The sequence below is a fragment of the Suhomyces tanzawaensis genome (genome assembly GCF_001661415.1).
Source record: "Suhomyces tanzawaensis NRRL Y-17324 unplaced genomic scaffold CANTAscaffold_9, whole genome shotgun sequence".
NCBI lineage: Eukaryota > Fungi > Ascomycota > Pichiomycetes > Serinales > Debaryomycetaceae > Suhomyces > Suhomyces tanzawaensis.
The window spans coordinates 140,467-165,728 of record NW_017963644.1 but is presented as its reverse complement, the minus strand read 5'-3'; the positions used below and the strand labels follow the sequence as shown (position 1 = coordinate 165,728).

At 49.5% G+C, this 25,262-nt stretch overlaps 9 protein-coding genes across 9 annotated transcripts; 6 read left to right on the top strand and 3 right to left on the bottom strand.

Moving 5' to 3' along the window:
• Positions 1-157: 157 nt before the first annotated feature.
• Positions 158-553, top strand: CSE4 (centromeric DNA-binding histone H3-like protein; the record flags this gene model as incomplete). Its single annotated transcript, XM_020207039.1, has 1 exon — positions 158-553. One exon carries the CDS (start codon positions 158-160, stop codon positions 551-553), a length of 396 nt encoding a protein of 131 aa, XP_020061907.1.
• Positions 554-2,890: 2,337 nt separating this feature from the next.
• Positions 2,891-5,002, top strand: CANTADRAFT_331558 (uncharacterized protein). Its single transcript, XM_020208498.1, has 3 exons — positions 2,891-3,754; positions 3,896-4,320; positions 4,709-5,002. Exons 1-3 carry the CDS (start codon positions 3,016-3,018, stop codon positions 4,724-4,726), a joined length of 1,182 nt encoding a protein of 393 aa, XP_020061906.1. The 5' UTR covers positions 2,891-3,015; the 3' UTR covers positions 4,727-5,002.
• Positions 5,003-5,277: 275 nt separating this feature from the next.
• On the top strand, positions 5,278-6,639 carry ARP9 (Arp9p; the record flags this gene model as incomplete). Its single annotated transcript, XM_020210716.1, has 1 exon — positions 5,278-6,639. The coding sequence occupies one exon, from the start codon at positions 5,278-5,280 to the stop codon at positions 6,637-6,639; it is 1,362 nt and encodes a 453-aa protein (XP_020061905.1).
• Positions 6,640-8,037: 1,398 nt separating this feature from the next.
• On the top strand, positions 8,038-10,233 carry CANTADRAFT_57289 (DNA ligase (ATP); the record flags this gene model as incomplete). The annotated part of the gene is made up of 2 exons (XM_020210677.1): positions 8,038-8,944; positions 8,975-10,233. The coding sequence occupies 2 exons, from the start codon at positions 8,038-8,040 to the stop codon at positions 10,231-10,233; spliced, it is 2,166 nt and encodes a 721-aa protein (XP_020061904.1).
• A 310-nt stretch (positions 10,234-10,543) lies between these two features.
• On the bottom strand, positions 10,544-13,069 carry SCT1 (bifunctional glycerol-3-phosphate/glycerone-phosphate O-acyltransferase; the record flags this gene model as incomplete). Its single annotated transcript, XM_020210715.1, has 1 exon — positions 10,544-13,069. The coding sequence occupies one exon, from the start codon at positions 13,067-13,069 to the stop codon at positions 10,544-10,546; it is 2,526 nt and encodes an 841-aa protein (XP_020061903.1).
• A 2,023-nt stretch (positions 13,070-15,092) lies between these two features.
• CANTADRAFT_27556 (uncharacterized protein) lies at positions 15,093-15,822 on the bottom strand. Its single transcript, XM_020208142.1, has one exon. It carries the CDS (start codon positions 15,777-15,779, stop codon positions 15,519-15,521), a length of 261 nt encoding a protein of 86 aa, XP_020061902.1. The 5' UTR covers positions 15,780-15,822; the 3' UTR covers positions 15,093-15,518.
• A 50-nt stretch (positions 15,823-15,872) lies between these two features.
• On the top strand, positions 15,873-18,712 carry FOX2 (bifunctional hydroxyacyl-CoA dehydrogenase/enoyl-CoA hydratase). The gene has a single exon (XM_020208141.1). The coding sequence runs from the start codon at positions 15,913-15,915 to the stop codon at positions 18,601-18,603; it is 2,691 nt and encodes an 896-aa protein (XP_020061901.1). The 5' UTR covers positions 15,873-15,912; the 3' UTR covers positions 18,604-18,712.
• A 443-nt stretch (positions 18,713-19,155) lies between these two features.
• CANTADRAFT_27553 (uncharacterized protein) lies at positions 19,156-19,839 on the top strand. Its single transcript, XM_020208140.1, has one exon. It carries the CDS (start codon positions 19,468-19,470, stop codon positions 19,684-19,686), a length of 219 nt encoding a protein of 72 aa, XP_020061900.1. The 5' UTR covers positions 19,156-19,467; the 3' UTR covers positions 19,687-19,839.
• An 823-nt stretch (positions 19,840-20,662) lies between these two features.
• On the bottom strand, positions 20,663-23,083 carry MIH1 (putative tyrosine protein phosphatase; the record flags this gene model as incomplete). Its single annotated transcript, XM_020208586.1, has 3 exons — positions 20,663-21,975; positions 22,024-22,420; positions 22,925-23,083. Coding segments are annotated over 3 exons (1,869 nt in total), but the record flags the coding sequence as incomplete, so codon positions are not given.
• Between the last annotated feature and the right edge of the window lie 2,179 nt (positions 23,084-25,262).

Below are 25,262 nucleotides of genomic sequence, written 5' to 3'. Positions count from 1 at the left end.
GTCACTCATCCTGGCACCACAGCGACTTGTCACACTCTCCATGCACTTAAGCCAGCCATCTTTTCCAGGCGCATTGTTACCCGCACTCACCACGAAATGATGGGGTTAGAACCACTACCACCCATCGCAAAAACCAGTCTGCAACACCCCAAAGGCCATGCCTCGTATAACCAATCCCCGAGGCCGTGAGACGGGCCTCTACAGGAACATTCCAGGAGACCCCACACCTACCACACTCACCACCACCCGAAAGCGTCGGTACCATCCTGGCACATTGGCGATAAGAGAAATCCGTCTGTATCAAAAGTCCACCGATCTTTTGATACGAAAGTTGCCATTTGCCAGGTTGATCAAGGAAATCTCCACCAACTACATCGGGGTGGATTACGGGATCAGATGGCAGTCCAACGCCATTCTTGCGTTGCAGGAGCTGTGTGAGGCGTTCTTGGTCCACTTGTTGGAGGATACCAACTTGTGTGCTCTTCACGCCAAGAGGGTGACCATCATGAAGAGGGACATTCAGCTAGCACGAAGGATCAGGGGGCAGCTTTGATAGCAAACAACACGAAATAGAACATTTGAGTGTGCTAGGAAGAGTTAAGTGTACTTTGACAAAGCAACCTCCAAACTTCACTGTGGAAGTAGGCACCACTACTGCAACAAAATACTCCTACACGGCGAGCCTCAACATCAAAATAGAATCGAAGAAATGCAGATCAAAGAACCAACTGAAAGCCTCAGTGGGTCACCTCGGAAGATATCGGGTTCTGGCTCGTTTATTTAGTGGAAACCACTCCTTAAAGAGCAGTTCCAGAACTACCAGTTTCTGCAAGTGTAAACCGTTAGTTGATGGATACTGAGTTCAGATAAGAAGCATGCTCCGGAATTATGGCGAGTTCCTGTCGTACTTCGTCGAGAATTGCATAGAAAGAGTACCAGTCAGATGGCTTACCACGCACCAAAGTCATCACACCACACAGTATCACCAGTCAGATGGCTTAGCGATGGGGGACCGGTCATTACTCAGGCACCAGACTGGTCACATTTTCTGCCTGGTCTAAAGTCGGACCACAGTCATCCCCACCACATACTCTTGTGACTTGATGAAAAACGACATTTCGAGAAGCCCGATCAATACTTCCGAGGGTAGTAGACTAGTCCAGGAATCACATGGATTCAAGTGGTATCCACCACGATTAATTGGGCTAATTAGTGTAGTCTAATTCAATTAATAGTTAAATCACGGTAATTGCTACGCAATGGTAGAATTTGGCGAATCAACTAAGTAGTAATAGCTGGATAGTACAGCTTCAGAACGAACCGTTGCTCTAACCGGTCATGTAGTCACAGCTAGTTAGCGTCCAGGCATTACCAGGGTGCACCTGTCAGTCTAACGATCCATGTGTGCTTAGTTTGACCCACCATTAGTCTGATCCTTAAATTTATATAATGCAACCCGTATTAATCGTAAGTGATGCAGCTGGAGAAGCCCCATACTACTGTATTCCAGTCGCTAGGCCAGGATGTCCGATGCCCGTGGGCAATTTCCGGATTCAGCTGATAATACTTCCAACCATCAAAATGTTGACACATCTGTCAATTAACCATCAGGTGACTCCTTACAAGCACGTCCGAGGATGAGGATCTAGACTAATACGCTACGAACCAGCCAAAATCCCCCAGACGATTCCTAACAATTAGGCCCGAGGAAGATCTACGACAGATATACGAACCAGTCAAACTGATAAGCTGACCTCACCATTAATCCCAAAACTCCCCATGGCTCAACCACCTTTTCATCCCATCACCTCTCCTGAACATGCCATCTGAGCTCTCCACGGCTCAACCACATTTTCATCGCAAGCAAATTAATAATTCATATTAATCTTAAACTATCGCACCATCATCCATCGCCTCAGCCTCGTGCCTCGGCCCAAGGTTGCTGCACATGGCGTGCGTTTACGAGCTCGCTACTAACGCCTCTTATCTGTCCCGCCCAGGAGATACCGGTTTGCCCACACCCTGGTGGCCCAATAGATAACGAAACCTTAACCAAATTGGTTTGAGCAATTAGGGGGCCGGAAACGGAGCTGGCGACTCGGTGCAGCCTGCGTGGCGCGGAGTCTAATTGGCATCGAGGTCTCGGCTTGTGCCACCATGGCGTGCGATAGCGAGAGCGGACTAGTGGGAGTAGTACGGAGGAAAACAATATTAGTGGGGGCCAATGGTGGACAATGGTGGTGTCCCTAGCCAATGGTAGTGATGGGGGGGGCCAGTGTAGCCGTACCTACCCAGCACCGCCAGGCACCGCTCGGTTATCTGCGACATTGTCGCGCGATGACAGGGACGGGAGGGACGATTGTGGGGGAGGCCACGGGGAAGGCCACAGGAAAGGCCACAGGAAAGGCCACAGGAAAGGCCGGTGTACGTGGCTACCACTGCCACTGCTACGTGACTGCTACCACCACCTCACTACCATTACTCCACTACGTGACTGCTACCACTACTCACACCACCACTCTGGGGCCACTGCCCCTGATCGCACTTCCACAACGCTCCCATTGGCTCCCCCCGCGTGGCTGGCCTGGTGCGAGCCCCGGGCCTGTCTACCACCATCGGGCGCCACGCGACATTCCCCTGCAGCGCCAGTGCCATCTCCGCACTCGCCCGATCAGTCGTTGCCACCACCATCACGTTCTACTGACCCTAGACTCGCCCATCTCTATAGTAGCTACCGTCTACTCCCTACCGTAGACACCCTCTAAGTTCTAGCATCTCTACTCTCTCCCCAGTCTCTCCCCAGTCTCTCGCTAATTTCCGCTACCCTCTCCCTGCCACTCCAGCCACCAAGCTTCTCCCCCACCCACTTTGGCTAGACGACCGCGCCTGACAACCATTCGTTTTTCTCACTATTGTTTATCTCGTCATATGATAGACGCCCCACATATATAAGTGCCACCCCATCCATCAGTGCCTCCATCCGTCTATGGCTCAGTGTCGTTGTGTCCCATCATAATGGCTACCGTGACTACCACCAAGAAGAAGAAGCTCGTGTACAAGCAGGACCCCGACGGCGTGTTCCGGTTGAAGAAAGTCGACACCGACGAACCGCTGCCCCACCAGCCAGCACCAGCACCAGACTCCACTCCTGGCCTTTTGAACGAACTCTTGGACTGCTCGTACCAGATCGTGCCGCCCCCAGCGGAAGCAGCACCAGCAATTCCTGCAGTTCCTGCAGTTCCAGCACCAGCAGAAATCACACCAGAGCCTGTCCACCACGCTCACCACTCCCACCACGTCCACCCCGTTCCTGAGCCAATGGCAGTGCCCCTGGCCCCACAACCTGCTTCCGCCACTGATCCAGGGGTATCGTGGTACGAATCGGGACCCGCGCACGACCGCAGGCGCAAGAAATCAAAACTCAAGCAAAAACCAAAATCAAGACCCACACTTCCTCCCCAGCCTCCCCTCGTTGTCCCCCGCGTTAACTGGATGAGAATGGCTGCGGACCACACCTCGGCGCAAGCGAAGCAATTCCACCCTCCCAGCTTCGTGCTTGGCGCCACCACCGCGGGCGTGCTCTACGTGCTGCGGGCAGCACTCACACACTATGCGTTGGTGGTGTTTGACATCCTCAAGTTTGCCATTTTGTGGGGCGTGTTGTTAGTCGTCATCTGCTGGTGGACAGGCCTCATCAAGCCTCAGGACACTGAGCGCATTTCCGACGCTTTGACTCGTATGAAGCTCAGAATGGGTTTGCTGACTCCAGTGGTGGTGGTGCAAGACGTGGACCTCGAGTCGTCCTCTGACGACGACGACGACCACGACTGGGACCACACAGACATCCACAGCGACGTGCGGTCGCAGGGATCCAGCCACAAGTCGGCCAGCTCGCTTACCGATGCCATTCCCGCCGTTCCCATTCCTCGTCCCCAGCCTGAACGCAGAAACACCCTCACCAAGGTCACACCATTCAAATTCCAGCCTAAGAACGAGAGGCACCAGAGCACTCCCGACCTCCACCAGCACGCCAAACCAGCGCAGCCCCAGCCCAAGCTCACACGTATCCATACTACAGGATTGCGCACCTCGCCCCAGAAGACGTCTCCCGCAAAGGTTTCGCCTCGCAAGGCCCGTAACGGCTCCATTGACACATCTGCATCCCACAAGAGATTGCCTCCGTACCCCAAGGAGGCTGAGGAGTTGCCGTTTATCAACGAGGTCAAGTTGGTCAGCGACCAGGCCTCAGAGTTCCTGCTGGAAGACGCGCACGCTCCTCCCGCGGTGGCTTCTCACGGAGCTCCTAAGAGACTGAACACCACCATGAGCAAGAACTCTGTCTTGGGCACCCGTTCTAATTACAACAAGTTCTTGGCGAACGTGCACGACGACGGGCACGAGGACTAGCGGTCCAATCGACCCGAAGGAAATCAATTTAGTTGACGGTATTGAATAATTAATCTAGAATGGTTGGCTTGAAGAAGGCCCCACCATCAAACCCGCATCACCCGTTACGAAGACCATCCGCCATTCAATGACAATAATGCTCCATCCACGTCATTCCAATGAATCCGTAAACTCCGCGAGCCCCTCGGTGGCTTGCTTTGCATCTACATACCGTGTTCATAGCTTTTTGCATAATATTTTCTGTGTTAGAGACTGTAGTATGAATGCAATTTTTTGCACGTATAATTGACGTGCTGGCAAGTATTCATCGAAGCAGTAGTTCTTATCTCACAAGTGCTGTTAACGCCACTATCTTTATTAATGACTTTGAACGCTATAGAGTAGGTAATTAGCGTGAGATTCATAATTCAACGGAAGTCAGAGTAAATACAACTGGACAATTCAGTATTTCGAGATAAGTATGAACATCCTCAAACACCGAACAGTTTGATAAGTTTCCTCTTTATTCTGAAAATTATTGACAAAATGAAATATTACGTTTGTAAAAATCTGATTACTCAAGAAGTGAGTTTTCTCTTTTAATGGACCATCAGATAACACTCGAAAATGGAACAGCCCTGTCTGTTAAGCCTAAAATGCTTTAGAAAGATCCAACATGAAAAAAAATTATTTAAAAAAAATGTGACACCACCATTAGCTCATTAAACTATTAATAACCATGATTTACCTTCGGCATCGGCAGCACATCAATCATACTACGGAAGTATCCTACCTCTGGTAGCTCCATACTGGTCGTGCGCGCGCCGTAATATCCAAACCGAAAATTCACCTCACTAACCAATATCACAACAACCACACCACCAATCAACCATGCCTTTCTACAAAGAGGACAGCTATCTCGTGGTGTATCCCGGCAGCACCAGCACTGTATTCTCGTTCGGGTTGCAGGACCTGTTGGCTCCTCCCCAGTACAAAATCCCCTCAGTTGTTTACCGGAACTCAGAAACGAACCAGTTCCAAGCACTCAAAGACGACAAGTCCATAGCGATACACCCCATAAAAGGCTCGAGGATCGTGGATCTCGATGCTTTCAACCACTTGTTGAAGATCATCTTACAAAGTATCATCAATGCCAATCCTATCGTCACCATCAACCACATTCCGCTTCTCGTGGTGTCGCCCTCTTTGACGTGGTCCCGCAGTACTGTCGAGTACATCACCAAGTTCGTGATCGAAACGTTGGAGTTTACTGCCTTCAACGTGGTGGACTTGTCCATCGCGTCCACTTTTGGTGTGGGATCCTCACCCAACTCAGTGGTAGTGAAGGTGGGTGCTGATGCCACCCAGATCGTGCCTGTGGTGGGCAACCAGGCCATCAAGTTTGCCAGCCAGTACTTGAAGGTGGGTGGGAGCTTGATCAACCAGGAATTGGGGCAAATTTTGCCCCAGTTCTCGGAAGCACAAATCGAAGAGTTGAAAACGTCTGGCATCTACGAGGTTTTGAACAGCCACGAGGGCTCGTTCTACTCTTTTGCCGACTTGAAGAAGGTGGAAAACTCGGAAGAGTTCGACGTGGCCAAGATGGTGGCCCAGACCAACGACATTAAGTCGCTTGCTGAAGACACCCAGGAGGCCAAGCCCAACAAGGAGCTCGAAAACAACTTTTTCGTGTCGTCCTCGGGAGACAAGGTGTACGTGGGTAAGGAGCGGTTCCAGGGATCGGCTCTGCTCGTCAAGGCCATCGCGGATGGTATTTACGCAGCTTTGGCTCCAATTCCCGACACCGAAAAGAGACAGGACTGTTACGACAACTTAATCTTTGTGGGTGCCACGTTCCAGATTCCTGGTCTCAAGGAGGCGGTGTTGTACAAGATCGTCGAGGACTACTTGGTCAAGGAGCCTTCCACTGGCTCTGCAAACAACGCCAATCCTGACGGCGTCAATCCCGCAATTCTCGCCTATCAGCAGGCAGAAGAGGCCAATGACGACACGGGAAACAACTTGGCCCAGGTTCCCAACAGCGTGAAAATCAGCAAGTATCCAGATTACTTCCCTGAGTGGAAAGCACCCAAGGAGACTGGGGGCTCGTGGCACGACGTGTACTTCTTGGGGGCCCAAATCTATGCCAAGCAGATCTTTTCCAACAACTCAAACCACGGACGGGAATTGTTTGTGGATACTGATATTTATGAGGAGAAAGGACCTCAGAGTATTTGGGACGTGAGTATTTAGGGGGTCAGATCAGTGGCAGGCCAGGAAGAGGATAGGAAAGTCCATTTTCTATAGACAGATAACAGGAACAACAATTATAATAACTGAAACATTCTCAATATCGGAGCAAGCAACGGAGTGGAATATGAAGTGATGGCCAGAACGCCTTGTGGTGTTCTAGCTCAGACTGTAACATATAGTCTGGTCTTCTTAGTCCTAGAATATCTAACAACTGTAACATATCGGCTGATCAGTGGTCTTCTATAGTCCTAGAGTATCTAATAACTGTACTATTAAAGCTGATTATCGTAGAACTTGCATCGCGATGTTAAGATGTGAGACGAATGAGAAGAATAGCTCTGTAGCTTAATAAAATGGATGAAAATCGTATGAATATCAAGAATCAAAAGCATCCGACTAAATAATGGAGAATGTAAAATCGGCAGTGTCAGCAATGAGTTATTGCAAGAGAGCAAGAAGCCAAAATACGGCAACTAAAATTAAACACGGGAGGAAATATATCAATATTCTGAGGAGTGGACGTATCTCACTAAAAGTCTTCGTAGAAAACTACCAGAACAAATTCAGGAAGCTCATAGCAAATGAACGTCTGCAATTTTATAGATTCTAAACCATCGATAATAACGAAAATTTGCACTCCACTACATCCATCCATTATACAATATTCTGCTTGACGGTTTCCATCTCTAACCCTTGCATATTTTTCTCGGGTATATGGTCTCCAAAAACACCGGTATGGATTGAAGTTCGGTCGAACTCAATTTAAGAACGTTTGAAGAAATTAGTGTAGTTTCACTATCATTTCTCTACGCTTAACTTGTGGTTTGAGAAGTATATTTTCATTACCATTGCTATAAGACGATGTTTCACTAATTAAACAGATAAGTACAGTTTCATCAGCATTACTCTATAAAGTGGTTTAAGTAAAATGTGTTTCATTAGCAGTACTAGTAATGGTTCGGATAAATTACTTCAGTTTCATTGACGATTAATTCATTGGCTGGAATAGCATTAGTGTTATTTCATTATCATTAACGAGGGGTACGTTTCATTTGTTTAAATTAGTGTAGTTTCATTATCATTACTCTACGATACGTTCCAATGGTTCAAATAAATATAGCTTCATTATCATTACTCTACAATACGATCCAATGACTCAAACAAGTATAGTTTCATTAGCAGTTCCATTACCATTACTATACGTGCGCCTCATCGCTTAAGTCTTCATTGTATGCCCTCTTCCTTCTTCGATAGCCAACTCTTCTACGCGTAGCCCTACGCCTTCTCATTTCATGAGTGATCCTTTTCCACGCGCACAATTATCACCAGTATATGTTCAAGTACGTGGTATTACGAACCATTAGAGCTCCATCCACAGCACTAGCAGCACGTACGACAATGGCACAACAGCAGAGCATAGCACGGTTCTTTGGAGGTGGAGCCAATAAGCCTGCAAAGGCATCCAGCCCTTCGATCACCACCATGTTGGCGTCTCCTAAGAAGAGAGCCACTGGTCAAACCGCGTCTCAAGAACCCAAGCGGGTGAAGACAGAGGCCAAGGATGAGGGAGAGGCAGTAAAGGAGGACGTGGAAGTGACAGAGAACGACGTGAAGCAAAACGACGTGAAGGAAACCAAAAACGACACGAATGACGCCACGAGCGCCACCAACAGCACCAACAGCGCCACATCCACCACCTCCTCCATGCCGTACGCCAGAGTCACGGCTGTGTTCGAAAGCATCGAGCACGAGTCCTCCAGACTCAAAATCACCGCCCTCGTGGCAGACTTCTTCTTGCACATCTTGAACACCTCCACGCCAGAAAACCTCACCAAAATCGTGTACCTCTTCATCAACAGGTTGGGTCCCGACTACGAGCCGGACTTGGAGCTTGGCTTGGGCGAAACCTTGCTCATCAAGGCCATCAGTGAGTGCTACGGAAGACCCCCAGCCAAAATCAAGAAGGACTACCAGAAAGTGGGTGATTTGGGGCTTGTGGCCCAAAACTCCAGATCTGGCCAGCCTACCATGTTCAAGCCGGTTGCCTTGGACGTGGATACCGTTTTCGACAATTTGACCAAGATAGCCAAGTCCACAGGTAAGGACTCGCAAGCCAAAAAGATCGCCTTGATCAAAAAGATGTTGACTGCGTGTGACTTGAAGTCCAACGAGGCTAAGTTCTTGATCAGGTCGTTGGAAGGAAAGCTCCGTATTGGTTTGGCGGAAAAAACTGTATTAATTGGGTTGGCACAGGCATTTGTTGCCTACGAAGGCTCCTCTAAAGTGGGTAAAACCATCAAAACTGGTATTGCCGACACCATCAAGGGCTCCGAAGCCAACACTGCCACTGCTGAGGAGGTGGTGCGAGAAGCATTCAGTCAGGTGCCAAATTACGAGATTATCATCAAACATGCGTATGCCCATGGAATCTTCAATCTTTTGGATCATTGCCAATTGACTCCTGGCATCCCGTTGAAGCCGATGTTGGCCAAGCCAACCAAGTCCATCAGCGAGGTCTTGGACAGATTTCAAGGTGAGGAATTCACCTGTGAATATAAGTACGACGGAGAAAGAGCACAGGTCCATATGTTGAGCGATGGGCTGGTTCGGATATACTCAAGAAATTCCGAAGACATGTCCCAGAGATATCCGGATTTGATCTCGATTGCCAAGGACTTCTTAAAAAAACAGGAAGGTGCAGACAATAATGTGTCGTCCATGATTTTGGATTGCGAGGCAGTAGCATGGGACAGAGTGAATAAGAAAATCCTACCTTTTCAGGTCTTATCCACCCGTAAGAGAAAGGGTGTGGATGAGAAGGACATAACGGTGCACATCTGTTTATTTGCGTTCGACTTGCTCTATCTTGATAACGTGTCTTTGATCACTAAATCCTTGAAAGAAAGGAGACAGGTGATGACAGAAAACTTGATTCCAATCGAAGGTAAGTTCCAGTTTGCAACTGCCAAAAATTCCTCAAACTTGGACGAATTGCAGCAATTCTTGGACCAGTCGGTTAAGGATGCTTGTGAAGGGCTCATGGTGAAGATGTTGAATGGTAATGAATCTTACTACGAGCCATCCAAAAGATCTAGAAACTGGTTGAAGCTCAAGAAAGACTACTTGGCAGGTGTGGGTGATTCTTTGGATTTGGTGGTCATTGGTGCTTACATTGGCAAAGGTAAAAGAACCGGTTCCTACGGTGGGTTTTTGTTGGCGTCCTACAATTCCGATACTGGCGAATACGAAACTACTTGCAAGATCGGAACAGGATTTTCTGATGAGGACTTGGTACAAATTCATGCCAAATTGCACCCTACTGAGATCAGTCAGCCCAAGCCATATTTCGTTTACGACACCACCAACTCCAATGCTAAGCCAGACGTTTGGTTTGAACCATCGATGATTTTTGAAGTTTTAACAGCAGACTTATCGTTGAGTCCGATTTACAAGGCTGGACACCAACAGTATGGCAAGGGTATTTCGCTCAGATTTCCTAGATTCCTCAGAATAAGAGACGATAAAGGGATTGAAGATGGAACGAATTCCGAACAAGTGGCCGAGTTCTATGAAAGACAAGCGAATATTAACTAGCCAGATAGCCTAGCGGAAGATATACGAAAGGCACAGTCGAAAACAAACGAGTATTAATTAACTAAATGATAGATATACATCTCATTTACCCAACGAGAAATGCTCAAAAACAATCAAAAAACAACAATAAATAGGGCGGAGGCTACTAAAAACACAGAAAACTAATGGGCCTCCTTATGGTCAAGACAGTCGATGCGGGAGATCTTGAGAAATAAATATGTTAATGCATTAATGAGCGAGTTTTGCAATGGACTGATGACAACGATGTAATGTCTGTAAAACGAGTAAAACGAGCGTAAAGCGAGCATGCTCAACCAGAGGACTGGTTGTTTCTTGACTCTCTGATGCGGTTCTTGATTTTATCAGTCAACTTCTTCTTTGGACTGACCCTGGCACCGAAGTTTAACTCGATGTGGTCGTGGGAGCCTTCTCTGGATAACCGGCTGTATGGGGTGGTGTCTCTTCTGACGTGGTAATCGTCGTAGATCGACGCTGAGGAGTTGACAGTGGAATTCAACGCCGATTGCTGTTCGATGGTCACATTCGGGTTGTTGGCATTCTTGTGCAAGGAATAGTCCGAAAACATTGGGATGTTGGTTAAGGAGTTGTCGGAGTTCATCAATGAAATTCCATCGGACACAGACGACGAGTTTGCGTTGCCCAACGAGAGAGCGCTGTTGGAGGAGTTTGTTGGTTCTTCGGGAGATCCAGAAGCAGCAGCACTTTCCTTAGCAGCTTGCTTGGCAGCCCTTCTGGCGTGCTTTCTGCTCTTCATTCTTCTGTTTCTCAATTCTTCTGTCTTTCTGTCCTCTTCTTCGTCGCTGTCGACGTAGTTGACTTCGCCAGTAATATTGAGCTGGTTCTTCAACTCCAACAAATTGAAGTCGTTGGGGAAGAGCTCGGGTCCGAAGGTGTTAACCAAATAAGTAATTTCTTCACTGAGCTCGTTTCTCAACTTTTTGACCTCGGTGATGGAGGAACCAGAAGTAACCGACAAGTAGAGCGGTCTGAGAGACTTCAACAAATCCATGCCTTGTTCACCGGAGATGAGGGCAGAGTAGGTAACAATCACACCACAAATGTAAAGAATTAACCATACAAATACCAATCTAAACCGGAAAATGTCGCGGGTGTAGCAATAATAGGTTCCAACAGAAGCATAGAAACTGTAGACAATGGGGGCAATTCCCATGGCAATCAAGATCTTCCAAGTGGCAATAACGTCGTTGGCCTTGATTTTGACAGTGGAGTTAGCCAAAGCCGTCTTGGCCTTTTTGGTAGAAATGATTTTAGAACTGATGAAAACAGGCGAGAACAAGGTGGCTCCAGGCAACGAGAGGGTGAAGAAGATAATGAGCTTGACCAATCTGAACACGAACACTGGCACAACCCGCAATTTGTTGGACTCATCGCAGTGTTCCACATCGTGGTCTGGGAGGTACAATTGTTGTAACAATTCGTTGTACTTCAAAATCTTGGACTTGACGCTCTGGATCTCGGCTTTGTCCTTGAAGGTCTGGTACCCCAATACCAATCTTCTGTTCATCTCCACGATCAAGGGAAGAGGAAGGTGTTGGGCAAAGTTGCCCGCATAGAGTCTTCTTGCAGCCTGCACCACCATGAGCGTCTCGAAGTCGTCACAGGTGACAGTGACAGCCTTCAAACCGGTGGTCACGATATCCAAGAGTTCCTTGACGGACTCACGGTTCGTTTCGGGGTTGGAGTACTTCTTGACGAGCTCCATAGGAATGTCAATGGGATGGCCAAATTCCACCACCGCACGGGACCGGAACTTGTGGGCATTGAAGTAGTTCATGCCGCAGGGCACAATCTTGACGTTGCAGGTGGGATCGTTGTCCATGGCGCCAAGGGCCATGATGGCTACTCCGGCCTTCAATGGCAACAAGTTGGTTCTGTCGTGGGAGCCACCTTCTGGGAAGATTCCGATGCAGTTTCCGTTGGACAAATGCTTGAAAACCATGTTGTACACGTCCTTCTGGTTGACCTTGTCTGCGCACTTGTATGAGGTGCCGTTAGCGAGAAGGGTATTGATTTGCTGGGACAGTTTGAACTCCTTTCTGATACGGAGCTCGGTGTCGGAGATGACTTCCGAGACTTCAGATGCTCCGAGTGACTGGGGCAACGCCACGAGTCCTCTGGGCATGCACTCACGGGTGAATTTGGTGCCCTTTCCACGCACAAGGAGCGGGTCTTCTTGCACGTCGATGAAGATCTTACCCTGGCCCTTTTTCAAGTTGTCCTGGGCTCTGACCACGGGAATGGACAACTGGCACTTGGAGAGAAACCCAAACACGCGCTGCTTGTAGGACTTCGCTGCGATGAGGAACGAGATCCGTCTCTGGCTCTCGCGCTTGACCTGGTTCATGAGCACGATGGGGTCCACGAACTGGTTGGCGTGGGGAGCAGCCACGAAGATGACGGGACCCGTACGGGGAAGACGGAAGGCTCCACGAGGCCTGATCTCACGGAAGAAGCAGTCGAAGATCACCGAGAAGCACCACAACACGAAGTCATAGACCCAGAGACGATACCAGGCAAATTCTTTGTAGATGAAGGGGGACGAGGAGTTCGAAGACGTACTCAGCGACGAGGCATTGGGAGAGGAAGTCGACGGAGTCGACGAGGGACTAGGAGACGAGATGGTGGCTTCATTGCTGGGGACTTCACCGCTGGGGGCTTCACCGCTGGGGGCTTCACTTGCAGCGACGCCACTTCTAGTAACTTCACTGGAAGTTTCCTTGTTGTGCAATGACGAAGTATTAGTACCTTCACTTCTAGGGACTCCACTGGGAGGTTCAGTGGTTGTAGACGCCATGGGGGATTTGATAACAGACGCGGAGCGTTCAGAAGTCACCACGGACTCGGCAGAGGGCGAAGGGTCGTGCACGTGGACCTGTGGGACGGTGGGCACGGGACCAGCAGGCAATGACATGGTGGCACTACGGAATAGAGCCAGGGAGGTGGGAGGATGGGTGGTTATAAGGCGGCTGAAGTGAAGGGATATGTGGGAAAAAGTGTGCAGGGGCGTGCACGTGACCGGGGGGAGCGGAAGGTGGTGGGGGCGGGTGTGGGAGAAGGTGGGGCAGGTGGGGCATTAGAGGGTGGTGGCAGGACGGATAGAAGGCATGCAAGTAATTGGGGTGTCTGGCACGGCTATGGCAGTTATTCCGTGGATAGCATTAATCGTGTGGAAATTGAAAAATCGACCACACTGGCTATAAGTGCAGATACACGCAAATGAGCCGTCTATGGGGGGCACTGCGTGGGTGACTACTGTGTGACTGGAAGAGCATTAAATATTTAGAACTAGCATATTAGAAAAGACCAAAGACAAAAGTGACTAAAGATAAGAGTGACCAAAGATAAAAGTGACCAAAGATAAAAGTGACCAAAGATAAAAGTGACCAAAGACAAAAGTCGATCAAAAACAATTTTGGAATGTGCCCAGGGGAGGCCATGCCAGGGTCCACCGGACTGAGTACAGCGCAGTGATCCGAGGAAACTTTGGCACATCTCGAGGAATTCCACTAATTTAACGTATAGGCTTTTCTGGAGGTCCGAGGAATGTCCCAAAACGGTAATTTTTAAATTTGTCTGGCAGTTCCCCATATGCGGCTTATCTGGGGTTTATTGTGTAACGGGATGTTGTTTGGCAAGAAGTAAGTTTCTGGCACTCTGTCACAACTGGAGCTACTTGGTAATATTAGCAGTCTCAGCCAATTTTTATTATGGAAGCTATGCCATAATTTAACGCGCAGCGTCAATCAAGTCAAGTAGATGCTATGTTGCGAATACGAGGGCGGACTTCTCGTTATTCCTTCACAATCGGGTCTCAAAACCAGCTTAATGCTAATGCAGAAATTTCAGTTGAAGATTGTGTGGCGTACAAATTTTCAGTCGGCACGTATCCTCGGAGAAAGGACGACAAAAAGGTGATTTGAGTGGTCGCAGATTAGTGGATGAGGTTTCACGGTTTATCACTAGAAACTACGATAGTGGTAGGTAGTATTCAGCCTGCAGAAAGTGGTAACCAGCAAGCAGTAAAGTGCAGTATTATACTTTCAATTACTCTTTTCTGTACAATCGTGCTTCGGGATAGGGAGTGATCAAAGAGGCGGGTCATTGCTCCACTGACAATAGGCGATGGAAGGGAGGGATCTGGCGGCGAGGCTCACAACCTTTTGCACCCAGGGTCCGGGAGAGGACTCACGTGTGTTACGGATGCATGGATGTTAAGTATCATGTGACATAGATCACGTGAAACAAAAATGGAAGTGTGGATGTTGTTGATCACATGACCAAGAGCACATGACTGATATTTTGATGTGTGGGTGTTTGGTAGCACGTGATGAAAAATCACGCTGAAGAGAACGTGATGGCACAAAGTATGTCACTTGACACCAGTCACGTGCAACAGTATCGCACACGACCGCTGTCACAATCCTCGGCAGAAAGGGAGTCACGTGTTAGTGTCGGATTCCAGCCTCGGATCCTACCCCATGTTTCGGAATCTCATCTGGGTGGTTCCCTCGGCCCATCTGCGTCACATGACCACCACCCCACGCTTCCTTGCTGGAATTGATGAATGGTGTGAATTAATGGATTAATTGTATGGCATTAATTGCAGGGATTATGTAATTGAAGGACTCTTTCGACCAGGAATAGAATTGTAATACTCGTAAAGGATTGGTTACTGAGACGTGGTTCCGGCCTTTTGAGTTCCGTTGAGCAAGTAAGATCCGCATTTGAATTCTCAGCATGGAACATGCACGTGAGCTATGGATAATTCACAATAGTGTAGCAATCCGAGGATACTAAGGATAATTATTAATCATACACAGGAGGCTTCGGGATGGTAATGGTAGAGCCGAACCGGTGGTAGTAGAGGCAATGGGGCTAATAGAAGAGGCAATGGGGCTAATAGTAGAGGCAATGGGACTACTATAGTAGAGGCAATGGCATGGCAGTCCGGGCAATCCGAGAAGTACAATATGGTGAGGCCAATTGAGCTACTAATTGTAGGGCCAATTGAGCTACACAGAGCCAATTGAGCTACGCAGAGCCAATTGAGCTACGCAGAGCCAATTGATGATACTGTAGGATTGGCTCACTATTAGTGTTCTCAATTGCGTCCACAGGAGTATTCTTGTAAACCCAATCCTGCAATTGTCCTTCTAGAGAACTATACAAGTCAATTGATCGTTGCTGCATTAATATGGTGCAAAATATATTTTAATCAATTGCCAGTCCAAAGTACAATTAAATCAATTGCCCGTCCATAGTATAATTTCATGGCCAATTGCCATTCTTCTACAGTTCAAGTTGACAAGTTTTTCAGCACCCCAACTACATCCATTCTCCGTGGTCAAAGAGTACATCTTAATTGGACCAGTAATGACACACCCCCGGCTGGAAAAGTGCAGCTTAACTCCTTCATCTTTTTCTGACGTATGCCCAAGAGTAGTAATCTTGCAGCCTGAACGATCCGTCGTCTCCTCTCGCCACACCCGCATGTGCCTCCCCATATTCCCCATCCACTCCCTCGGCACAATTATCACAAGCCCATATTCGCCCCGCCACGACCACCCCGTACTCCCCCGCAATCCTCACTATATATAGCCAGGGTCCGCCACTTTATTCAGTTGTCTTTCAGTAAACATGTCAGAATTATCGTTTAAAGACAAGGTTGTTATCATCACCGGAGCCGGAGGTGGCTTGGGTAAGCACTACGCGTTGGAGTACGCCAAGAGAGGCGCCAAAGTCGTGGTCAACGATTTGGGAGGTGCTCTCAATGGCCAGGGAGGCGACTCCAAGGCGGCAGACGTGGTTGTGGAAGAAATCAAGAAGAACGGAGGTGTGGCCGTCGCCGACTACAACAACGTGCTTGACGGAGCCAAGATTGTCGACACTGCTGTCAAGGCTTTCGGCACTGTGCACGTGGTGGTCAACAACGCTGGTATCTTGAGAGACACCCAGTTCAAGAAGATGGACGAGAAGACGTTCCAGCTCCTCATCGATGTCCATCTCAACGGTGCCTACAAGGTGACCAGAGCCGCATGGCCCTACTTCAGAAAACAGAACTTCGGTAGAGTCATCAACACCGCATCGCCAGCAGGATTGTACGGAAACTTTGGCCAGGCCAACTACTCGGCCGCCAAGTTGGGATTGCTCGGTTTTGCCGAGTCTCTCGCCAAGGAGGGTGAAAAGTACAACATCAGAGCCAACACCATCGCACCATTGGCCAGATCCAGAATGACTGAGTCGATTCTTCCACCCCCAATTTTGGAGCAATTGAACCCTGAAAAGGTTGCTCCTTTGGTGTTGTACTTGTCTCACGAAGAGAACAAGTTGAACGGTGAAACCTTCGAGGTCGCAGCCGGTTTCTACGCCCAGATCAGATGGGAGAGATCCGGAGGTGTTTTGTTCAAGCCAGACGCTTCCTTCACCGCTGAAGCAGTTGGTGCCAAGTTCGAAGAGATCTTGAACTTCGACGACTCCGCCAAGCCTGAGTTGTTGAAGAACCAACACCCAAAGATGCTCAACGACTACCAGTCGTTGACTAACGCTGCCAGAGAATTGAAGCCTTTCGACGCTTCTGGCATCTCCAAGATTTCATTGAAGGACAAGGTGGTGCTTATTACTGGTGCTGGTGCCGGTTTGGGACGTGACTACGCCTTGTTCTTCGCCAAGTACGGTGCTAAGGTCGTGGTCAACGATTTCAAGGACGCCTCTAAGGTGGTCGACGAAATTAAGGCTGCTGGCGGTGAGGCCCACGCCGACGTCCACGACGTCGCTAAGGACTCTCAGGCCATCATCGACAACGTCATTGGCAAATACGGTACCATCGATATCTTGATTAACAACGCCGGTATTTTGAGAGACAAATCGTTCGCCAAGATCACCGACGAAGAGTGGTACTCCGTGCAAAACGTCCACTTGTTGGGTACCTACAACTTGACCAGATTGGCCTGGCCTCACTTCTTGGAGAAGAAGGCTGGTAGAGTTATCAACATCACCTCCACTTCTGGTATCTACGGTAACTTCGGCCAAACCAACTACGCTTCGGCCAAGGCCGCCATTCTTGGTTTCTCCAGAACCATTGCCATTGAAGGTGCCAGAGCCAACATCAAGGTTAACGTGGTCGCTCCTCACGCTGAGACTGCCATGACCTTGACCATCTTCAGAGAAGGTGACAAGGGCTTGTACCACCCAGACCAAGTCGCCCCATTGTTGGTCTACTTGGCCTCTGACGAGCTTGAAGTCACTGGTGAATTGTTCGAAGCCGGTGGAGGCTGGATCGGTTCCACCAGATGGCAAAGAGCCAAGGGTGCCGTCTCCAGAGATGCTCACCCCACTCCAGAATTCATCAGGGACCACCTTTCCGAAATCACCGACTTCACCCAAGGCACTGCCAACCCTAAGTCCACCACCGAGTCCTCCATGGCCATTCTCAACGCTGTGGACCCAGGAGACGATGACGAGGACGAAGAGGAAGATGAAGACGATGACGAAGAAGAAGATCCTATCTTCAACTACGGTGACAAGGAAGTTATCTTGTACAACATTGCTCTTGGTGCCACCGCCAAGGAGTTGAAGTACACCTACGAAAACGACCAGGACTTCGAAGTCATTCCAACCTTCGGTCACTTGCCAACCTTCAACTCCCAGAAGTCGCAGACCTCGTTTTCCAAGTTGTTGAAGAACTTCAACCCTATGTTGTTGTTGCACGGTGAACACTACATCAAGGTTGAAAAATGGCCAATCCCAACCGAGGGCAGTGTCAAAACTTCCTACAACCCATTGGCCATCACCCAAAAGGGTACCAACACTGTGGTTGTCCACGGATCCAAGTCTGTTGACTCCAAGACCGGAGAGGCATTGTTCACCAACGAGGCTACTTTCTTCATCAGAAAGTGTGAAGGTGAAACCAAGACCTACGGTGAAAGAAAGGCCTTCGCCACCTCTCAGTTCAACGCTCCAAAGTCTGACCCAGAATTCACCACCGAAATCAAGATTTCTCCAGACCAAGCTGCTTTGTACAGATTGACCGGTGACAGAAACCCATTGCACATTGACCCTAACTTTGCCAAGGGTGCCAAGTTCGATGCTCCAATTTTGCATGGTATGTGTACCTACGGTTTAGCTGCCAAGGTGTTGCTTGACAAGTTTGGTCCATTCAACGAAATCAAGGCCAGATTCACCGGTATCGTTTTCCCAGGTGAAACCTTGAGGGTTGTTGCCTGGAAGAAGGGAGACGTTGTCACTTTCCAAGTCCACGTTGTCGAAAGAAAGACCATTGCCATCAACAACGCTGCCATCAAGTTGATCTCCGACAAGGCCAAGATCTGATTGGACGATGATTTATGAAATGAAAATGAACTCAATTGATTTCAGTTCAACTGTTGGATCCTGCTTGTAGCCGGAATTTATATACTATCAATATTATTTATTTGTGACAACTGCGTAGTTAGATCGAGGTATCTAGATAATGATTTTACGCTGAAGTATTATAAAGGTTTAGATTATCGAGTTTCGATTGTTGAAGTATTACGAGGAAGTCTAGATTATGATACATATGGCTTGTTATGAAGTAATATGAAGTACTATGAAGCACTTTGAAGCAGAATTATGATCACACAGCGATGATGAAATCATTATACGTGGAATATATATTTTAACGATTTCAGGGCTAGTGAACGAATGTATGTCTACGATTTAACCCGAAAGAGTTTTGCTACGAAAAATTGGAAGTATTCAATAACTATCCAGAAGGGTTATCAAAAACTATACATGGTACTATTTTCTTGATAGTAGCTAACGTGAAATTACCCTTCAACCAATTAATTTCCATCTACTACTTATCTGATTTCCCAGGCCTAAGCAAGTAATTTATGCCTTCCAATGGGGATAATAATTCATGCGGAGATATTCAATTCTACTTTTGAATCCGGTTTGATTCTAGTTGTAAACACCAAACATAAAGATTATTATTTGTAGACACCGACTGATCTAGACAACTCAGCTCGTCGACAGAATATTATTATTTGTGAACTGGTCGTATTATTATTGTAATTATATTGCAGGAACGAGCTTAGTATTTTTTGTTTAGCCTAGCCTAGCTTGCATTTCTGGGGGGTAAAAAGTGGATGGTCAACTGTGCGATTAGCCAGCCCGGATGTAGCCGATATGAAGCTCTTCCGCAGCGGGCACAGCATGGCTAAGTTGGTTTACGAGGACGCAAGGGGATTTTATTATCCTGTACCGGCAGCTACGTCATGCACCTTCCTGCACGATCTGATTGCAATTCTTACGCACCCCATAGTTGATGTGATTCCAAACACGATGGGGGATACTCAGATTCAACTACTAATGCAACGGCTTAAAACACAATTGGCCACGTGCCAACACCCACATACCGTTGGTTGCCATTAGTGACCGCATCTTCCACTTTGTAGTCAAAAATTCGCGTATTTCTCTCTCGTTCTGATGTCTCACTTTCGTACATTCCGTGCGACATTCTCCATGTGGTTTCAGATCTCTACGACTATGCAGCGAATGAAAATGCCTTGGGATTGTTCGCTGAAGTCACAACCTGGGGCGGCAGCCCACCTATGTATATAAAGCTAGAAGTTTTGGACGTGATCTGTATCCAGTGAAGATTTAATCATAAGATAGATCAATCATAAGATAGATCGATCTATAATTCCGATCACTAGCATAATTCCGAATGAATATTATAATTCCGATTGAAATAATTCCGACTCAAATCTAGTTGATTCTTGAAATATCCTACACTGGCTGTGCCGGCTGAAAATGGGTATGAATATGTATTAAGAATTAGAGCTTGCAGAAGATCAGATCCATCGCATGGGCGAGAAATGTCGGTTGATGCTTGGGGGTATAGTAGCGTGAAAACGAGGACTCCGATAGAGGTGAAGCTGCGAGGAGGTCAAGCTGGGAGTAGCTATTCTGAGTTCTCGAAAGTTAGCTTTTGTGAGTGCTCGATATACGCTTAATATGTGAGGACTGGAGGTCCAGGTTGTGAAAAGGACCCGCAAACCGTCGAGGTTGCGTCGCATCCGATCTCACAGGAATGATTGCCAATGCGAGAACAATTGGAAGTCAATGCCTCGTTTAATGGATCAAAGATCATTGCTTTGGCCAACGACCATTTCCTCGGCCAATCCAGCACCAGGCTGGATAACCTAAAAGACGGAAATTATCTTGACGTCAGTTGTCAGCGGGGCCTAAATAAGACTCTTCTTGACAGTCTTGGGACCTAATTAAAAGGACTCTTCTGGAAATAAGTAGGGATCTTAACGTCCGTAATCGTCCCCTCGTTGTCATCGCTTTCTTCCACGTTGGTCACAAGGCTGCATCTGCGGCTATAGTAGGTATTGGCATACTCCTCGTCCTCTTGCTCGCCTGCCTCGTCAATGTCGAGAGAAATGAAATTGTATAGTCCTCCGCCAGCAGATGATAAGAGTGACCCCGATATTTTGCGCGAGTGGTTGACGTAGCGGGTGGATTTGGTACCGAATGGCACTGTGAAGTCCACGGGAGTGTCATTGATGGGGTCTATGATCGACGAGGCGTGGTTGGAGAGTGTAGAGTCGATGGTAGAGACTGGCGTAGCTGTGGAGAGTGGCGAGCTGATGATAGGAGACGAGTTCAAAAGCGGCGTAGACGCAGAAGACTTCGTGGTGGTGGATGTGCTCAAACGGTTGAGACTGTGTCGAGACGATTTGGGCTTCAAATTGGTCAAATTGTTAGGGAATTTGAATGCGTTGGGCTGGCCATTGCCCAACTGTGGAGGAGGCCTTGCTGGTAATGCTGGCAATGGTCCACTGGGCTTTCTGGAGACAGGCTTCAACACGCTCGCAGTCGTAGGAAAGACGCTGGCGGTGTTGACGTTGAGGTTGGGGGTCGAGCGCATGTAGCGAGTGAGGCTGGTGGTCTTGGACTCGAAGTAGTCAGTAAACTCACCCATTGGCGACGACGAGGGCGCAGGAAGAGCCTCGGTGGACGAGCAGGTGGACTCGGAGCAGAGGGAGGAAGAAGACGAGTTGAGAGATGCTGACGAGGACGAGAAGTTGGCTGTGGAGTATGCCTTGCGATGGCCAGCCTTGAACAGCGCAGAAGGGGGCTGGAGGTCGGAATCGAGACCCCCAAAGCTGCTGATGGAGCTGTGGTTGAACTGGGAGAACACAGGCGAAGAAATGGAGGAAGAGAAGCCAGAAAGATCGTTGGAAAACGTAGAGGCACGCGCCAACCGCACATCTAAGCGCAGGGACGAGCTGGCAGCCTTGACCTTGGAGATGGACTTCTGGCGCTTCAAGATCTTCTCGCTGGTGATGGTGGTGAACGAGTGGGAGCGGGCGTGGCGAGGTACAAGGGCCGAATCAGAGGCTGCAAACTGGTGGAACGACTTGGCGCGTGTCAATTTTGCATCTTGACGTGCACGGTGCATGTTAAGCTCGCAGTGCTTCTCGTAATTGACATCCTTCATTTCAATGTACCCCTGCGGCAGACATGCATGTCTGTATTTGGCATGGAACGCGCGGTATCCGCCCTCCAACACCACGATGTCAGGAAACGACAAGTGGGGGTAGTGATCGCTGTTCAAGCGACGGTCGCACTTACGCAAGTGCGAGGCCATGGTGGGGCCACGGAACACGCTGAACTCGCAGTGGAAGATGAGCAACTGGCGTGGGGGCGATGCTGGAGCGGGGGCACCGGCGTGGGGGTGCACTTGGTGGGGGCGCACACCACCAAAGTCACTTTCTGGTCCAAGAAACTGTTCTTCCAACGCGTCCTTGGTGGACACGTTGATGGCGCCGTCGATATGGCCTCCGTTGTACTCGTAGTCGAAACGACAGTCGATCACCACGAAACGGTCGAAGTCTGCGTCGTGGTGTCCACAGGCAATTTTGTACATGGTGTTCTCGTCGATGCGGGGAATGAGGTCGTTGTCGGCCACAAACGTGGAGATGGAGGTGTTTTTGAGGTGTGAGTTGTCTTGCATGCGGTGGGACTCTTTTTCTTTGGGGGTTTGGTACATGGAGTGGATACGACGGATGGGACGCTTCGAGGCCAATGAGGCGGAAGGCGACTGGGGAGAATTGGGAGAGCCATTGGGAGATCCATTGGGTGAGCCGTTGGGGGCCTTGGAAAAATTATTGGAGCTCTTGGAGTAATGATTGAGCTTGGAAAAATTATTGGAGAAGCTGCTGGAGCCCTTGAGGGTCTTGACGAAGTCGCTGGGCGATGGCAGCGTGGGCGAGTCTTCAAGGGTGTAGTCGTTGTCCTCGAGGGTGTAGTCGCTTTCGGTGAATTGCTTGTGGTTCTTGGAAAACTCGCTGGAAAAAAGCTTGGAGCCTCTGGAACCGCTGGAAAACTCCTTGGAGGAGCCATTGGAGAAGCCGTGGCCATCTTGAGTGTAATCCTTGGGCGAGGGCGAGTCCTCGAGCGAGAATTCGTGGGGGGAGCTCTTCGAAAAATCAGCACAATCCAACTCTTTCGAGTCCTCTACCGTGGTGGATGCGGTTGCGTCTTCAAGGGTGCAGTCCTCGAGGGTGTCAATGGTAGTATTGGCGTCGGAGTCGTCGTCTAGCCGCACAGGACTGGTTTCGATGTTTCGAGACTCTGGCGCCCCCACGGCGTTCCCCACGTCCGATCCTGTGAAGAATTGGTGTCCTGATTTGGCCACCAGACTGACACTACGTGTAAACGTCTTGGTGGACGACGAGAGCTTCTTCTTCATGCCGGGCAAGACGAGATTGGACAAGTTGCGGAACGGCTGGCGGTGGTGGACGGGTGGGGGCAGCTGAGTTGGGGGGAGTTCGTGGGGGGGATCGAAGTACGAACTGAGCGGACGATCCCGCTTGTTGCTGGTGTATGGAGGGGGATTCTTCTGGCGATACATGTCTAGCAAGCCGTCATCGTTCATGGCAGGGTGGGGGAGCCAGTGTGGAGGAACGAGGCCAGAAAGTGGGGGAGGGTGGGGGAGGAGGTGTTAGTCAGCGAGTGGCGGCCACACGATGAGGGTTGGTGGCTGTTGGAGGAGGAGGTGGTGGTGAAACCGTCAAAGTTGAGCTGATGGAGACGATGTTAAAAGGAGTGTCAGAACGGTAGGCGGACGACGTTGGTGGGGAGGATGCAAGCCAGTGGGAGGAAGAGGTGCAGGGGACGTTACTGGGGGCAGCGCAGACGAGGCAACGCTGGTTTCAGCCAGTTATGAGGGGGTCGGTAGCGGGACAACCGATGCAAGGAAACGCGAAGGGCGCAGGAGGACACAGGGTAGTTGGTGGAGGGTGCGTAGCTGGGGTTGGGCTGGCTTATAAACCGCGGGGGGTGCGAGGCAGGCTACAATAGAATGGCGATCGTTCCATAAAATGGGCACAGATATAAACAAACACCTGGAATCAGCAACCGTAGGTAGTCCAGTTGGGGAACGGTGGGGCCTCAATTTCAGCTACGATCGCGCCAAGTGCAGGTTTCCTGCGGGTGCCCGTGTCCAGTAGGTACGCCCGCACCATGCACAGGGAACTGGCGTGGCCAACGGCTGCATACGACGCTAAATGGAACTTGCTCAGACCGGGAGGGTGCTACAGGCCTAGGAGTTCGTTGTAGATGCTGGTGGAGGTGCGAGGAAGCTAGCGGTGCTGCTACCACGCCCGACGTGCTCCCACCCAAGGAGCCCCGTCTCCTCCGCTTGCTGTCCCTGATCCATTATTCCCCCGACCAGATCCATTGTGCGGACACCACAGGGTGGATGGTGCAAAATAGAGTTTGAAACATTGGCGATCGGAACCTTGTGGTAGCTATTTGAAATTGTGCAGGCCTGTGCTGCCTGCGGCGCTCATGTACGGATCTTCCCAGCACGCAACAGACTGATAGGCTGGTGCCAGCCGCTGGACGCATGAAAACGTCTTGCGGACGCTACCGTTGCTGTTGTTGCGCACGCGTCCCAGTTGGGGGGATGTTTAGTATTTTGAATCCGGCCGAATCGGGAAGGTCCACTTCGCGATGAGGAACACTCGCCAACTCGATTGCAGCACACGATCCAACACCTTGCCCCGGAAATGGGCCAATCTGATCGGCCGGGTTCCCTGTGCTGATCATGCCGGGTCCGTGCTGATCTCTAGATGCTGGCACGTCCAATGGCCACCCACCGGCGGTTTGCGGCAAGGGTGTGGATCGTTTACAAATTTCACTATTTGGCAAATAATTGTGTTATTATCTCGAACCTTAACGAAAATGCTTCTACCATGACGCTGTCCCGTTGACAAGGTTGTTCTTGGGACGACGCTTCCAGCACCAGCAAGTGCTGCCAGAGGCACTCTCCGCAACCGTCCTGAAACCAAAGCCTCCCTGCGGCCCAGAATCGTCGCCACGGACTACCCCGACACCCTCAGGAACTGGCCCTGCACCATGCACCACTGCCATGCATCACCACTGCCATGCACCCTCCTGATTGGGCACTGTAATACAGTGCCTGGCGTCGCCGCCGCCGCAAGGGGGCCTGGTCCGGTCTTGTCAGAAATCGCATCACACCTTCCAGACTCAATCCCCAGACTAAAACTCTCTAATTCCCATTAATCCCTCCTCTCTCGCGGCGTTGCATTCCTCACGCCCTCTGACGCCTTCCTTCGAAACGTCTCGCTACTGCTCGCTACGCGCCTATTTAGGATGTGGGCTTCTTCTATTTTCTCTATTGTTCTTTCCGTGGGAACTCCCACCACGATCGTCTAAACTCCCCCCATCTCCTGGGGCCTCTATGCTATTGTTAGATCGGTTCCTGACACTGGAGAATGTAGCCTAGCCGAGTGTTCGCTGATGTGACAAGCAAGGCCGGCTTGGCAGCATTGCTTCAAGGCAGGGCCTCGCCACGTATGAACAGCCCCAAACACAAATATTGTTTAATGAGAACATTTGCCGCATCTGGATTTAGTGTTGGATCCGTCTCTGCCACTGACAAGACGACGGAGGGGCGGACTGGAGTGCTG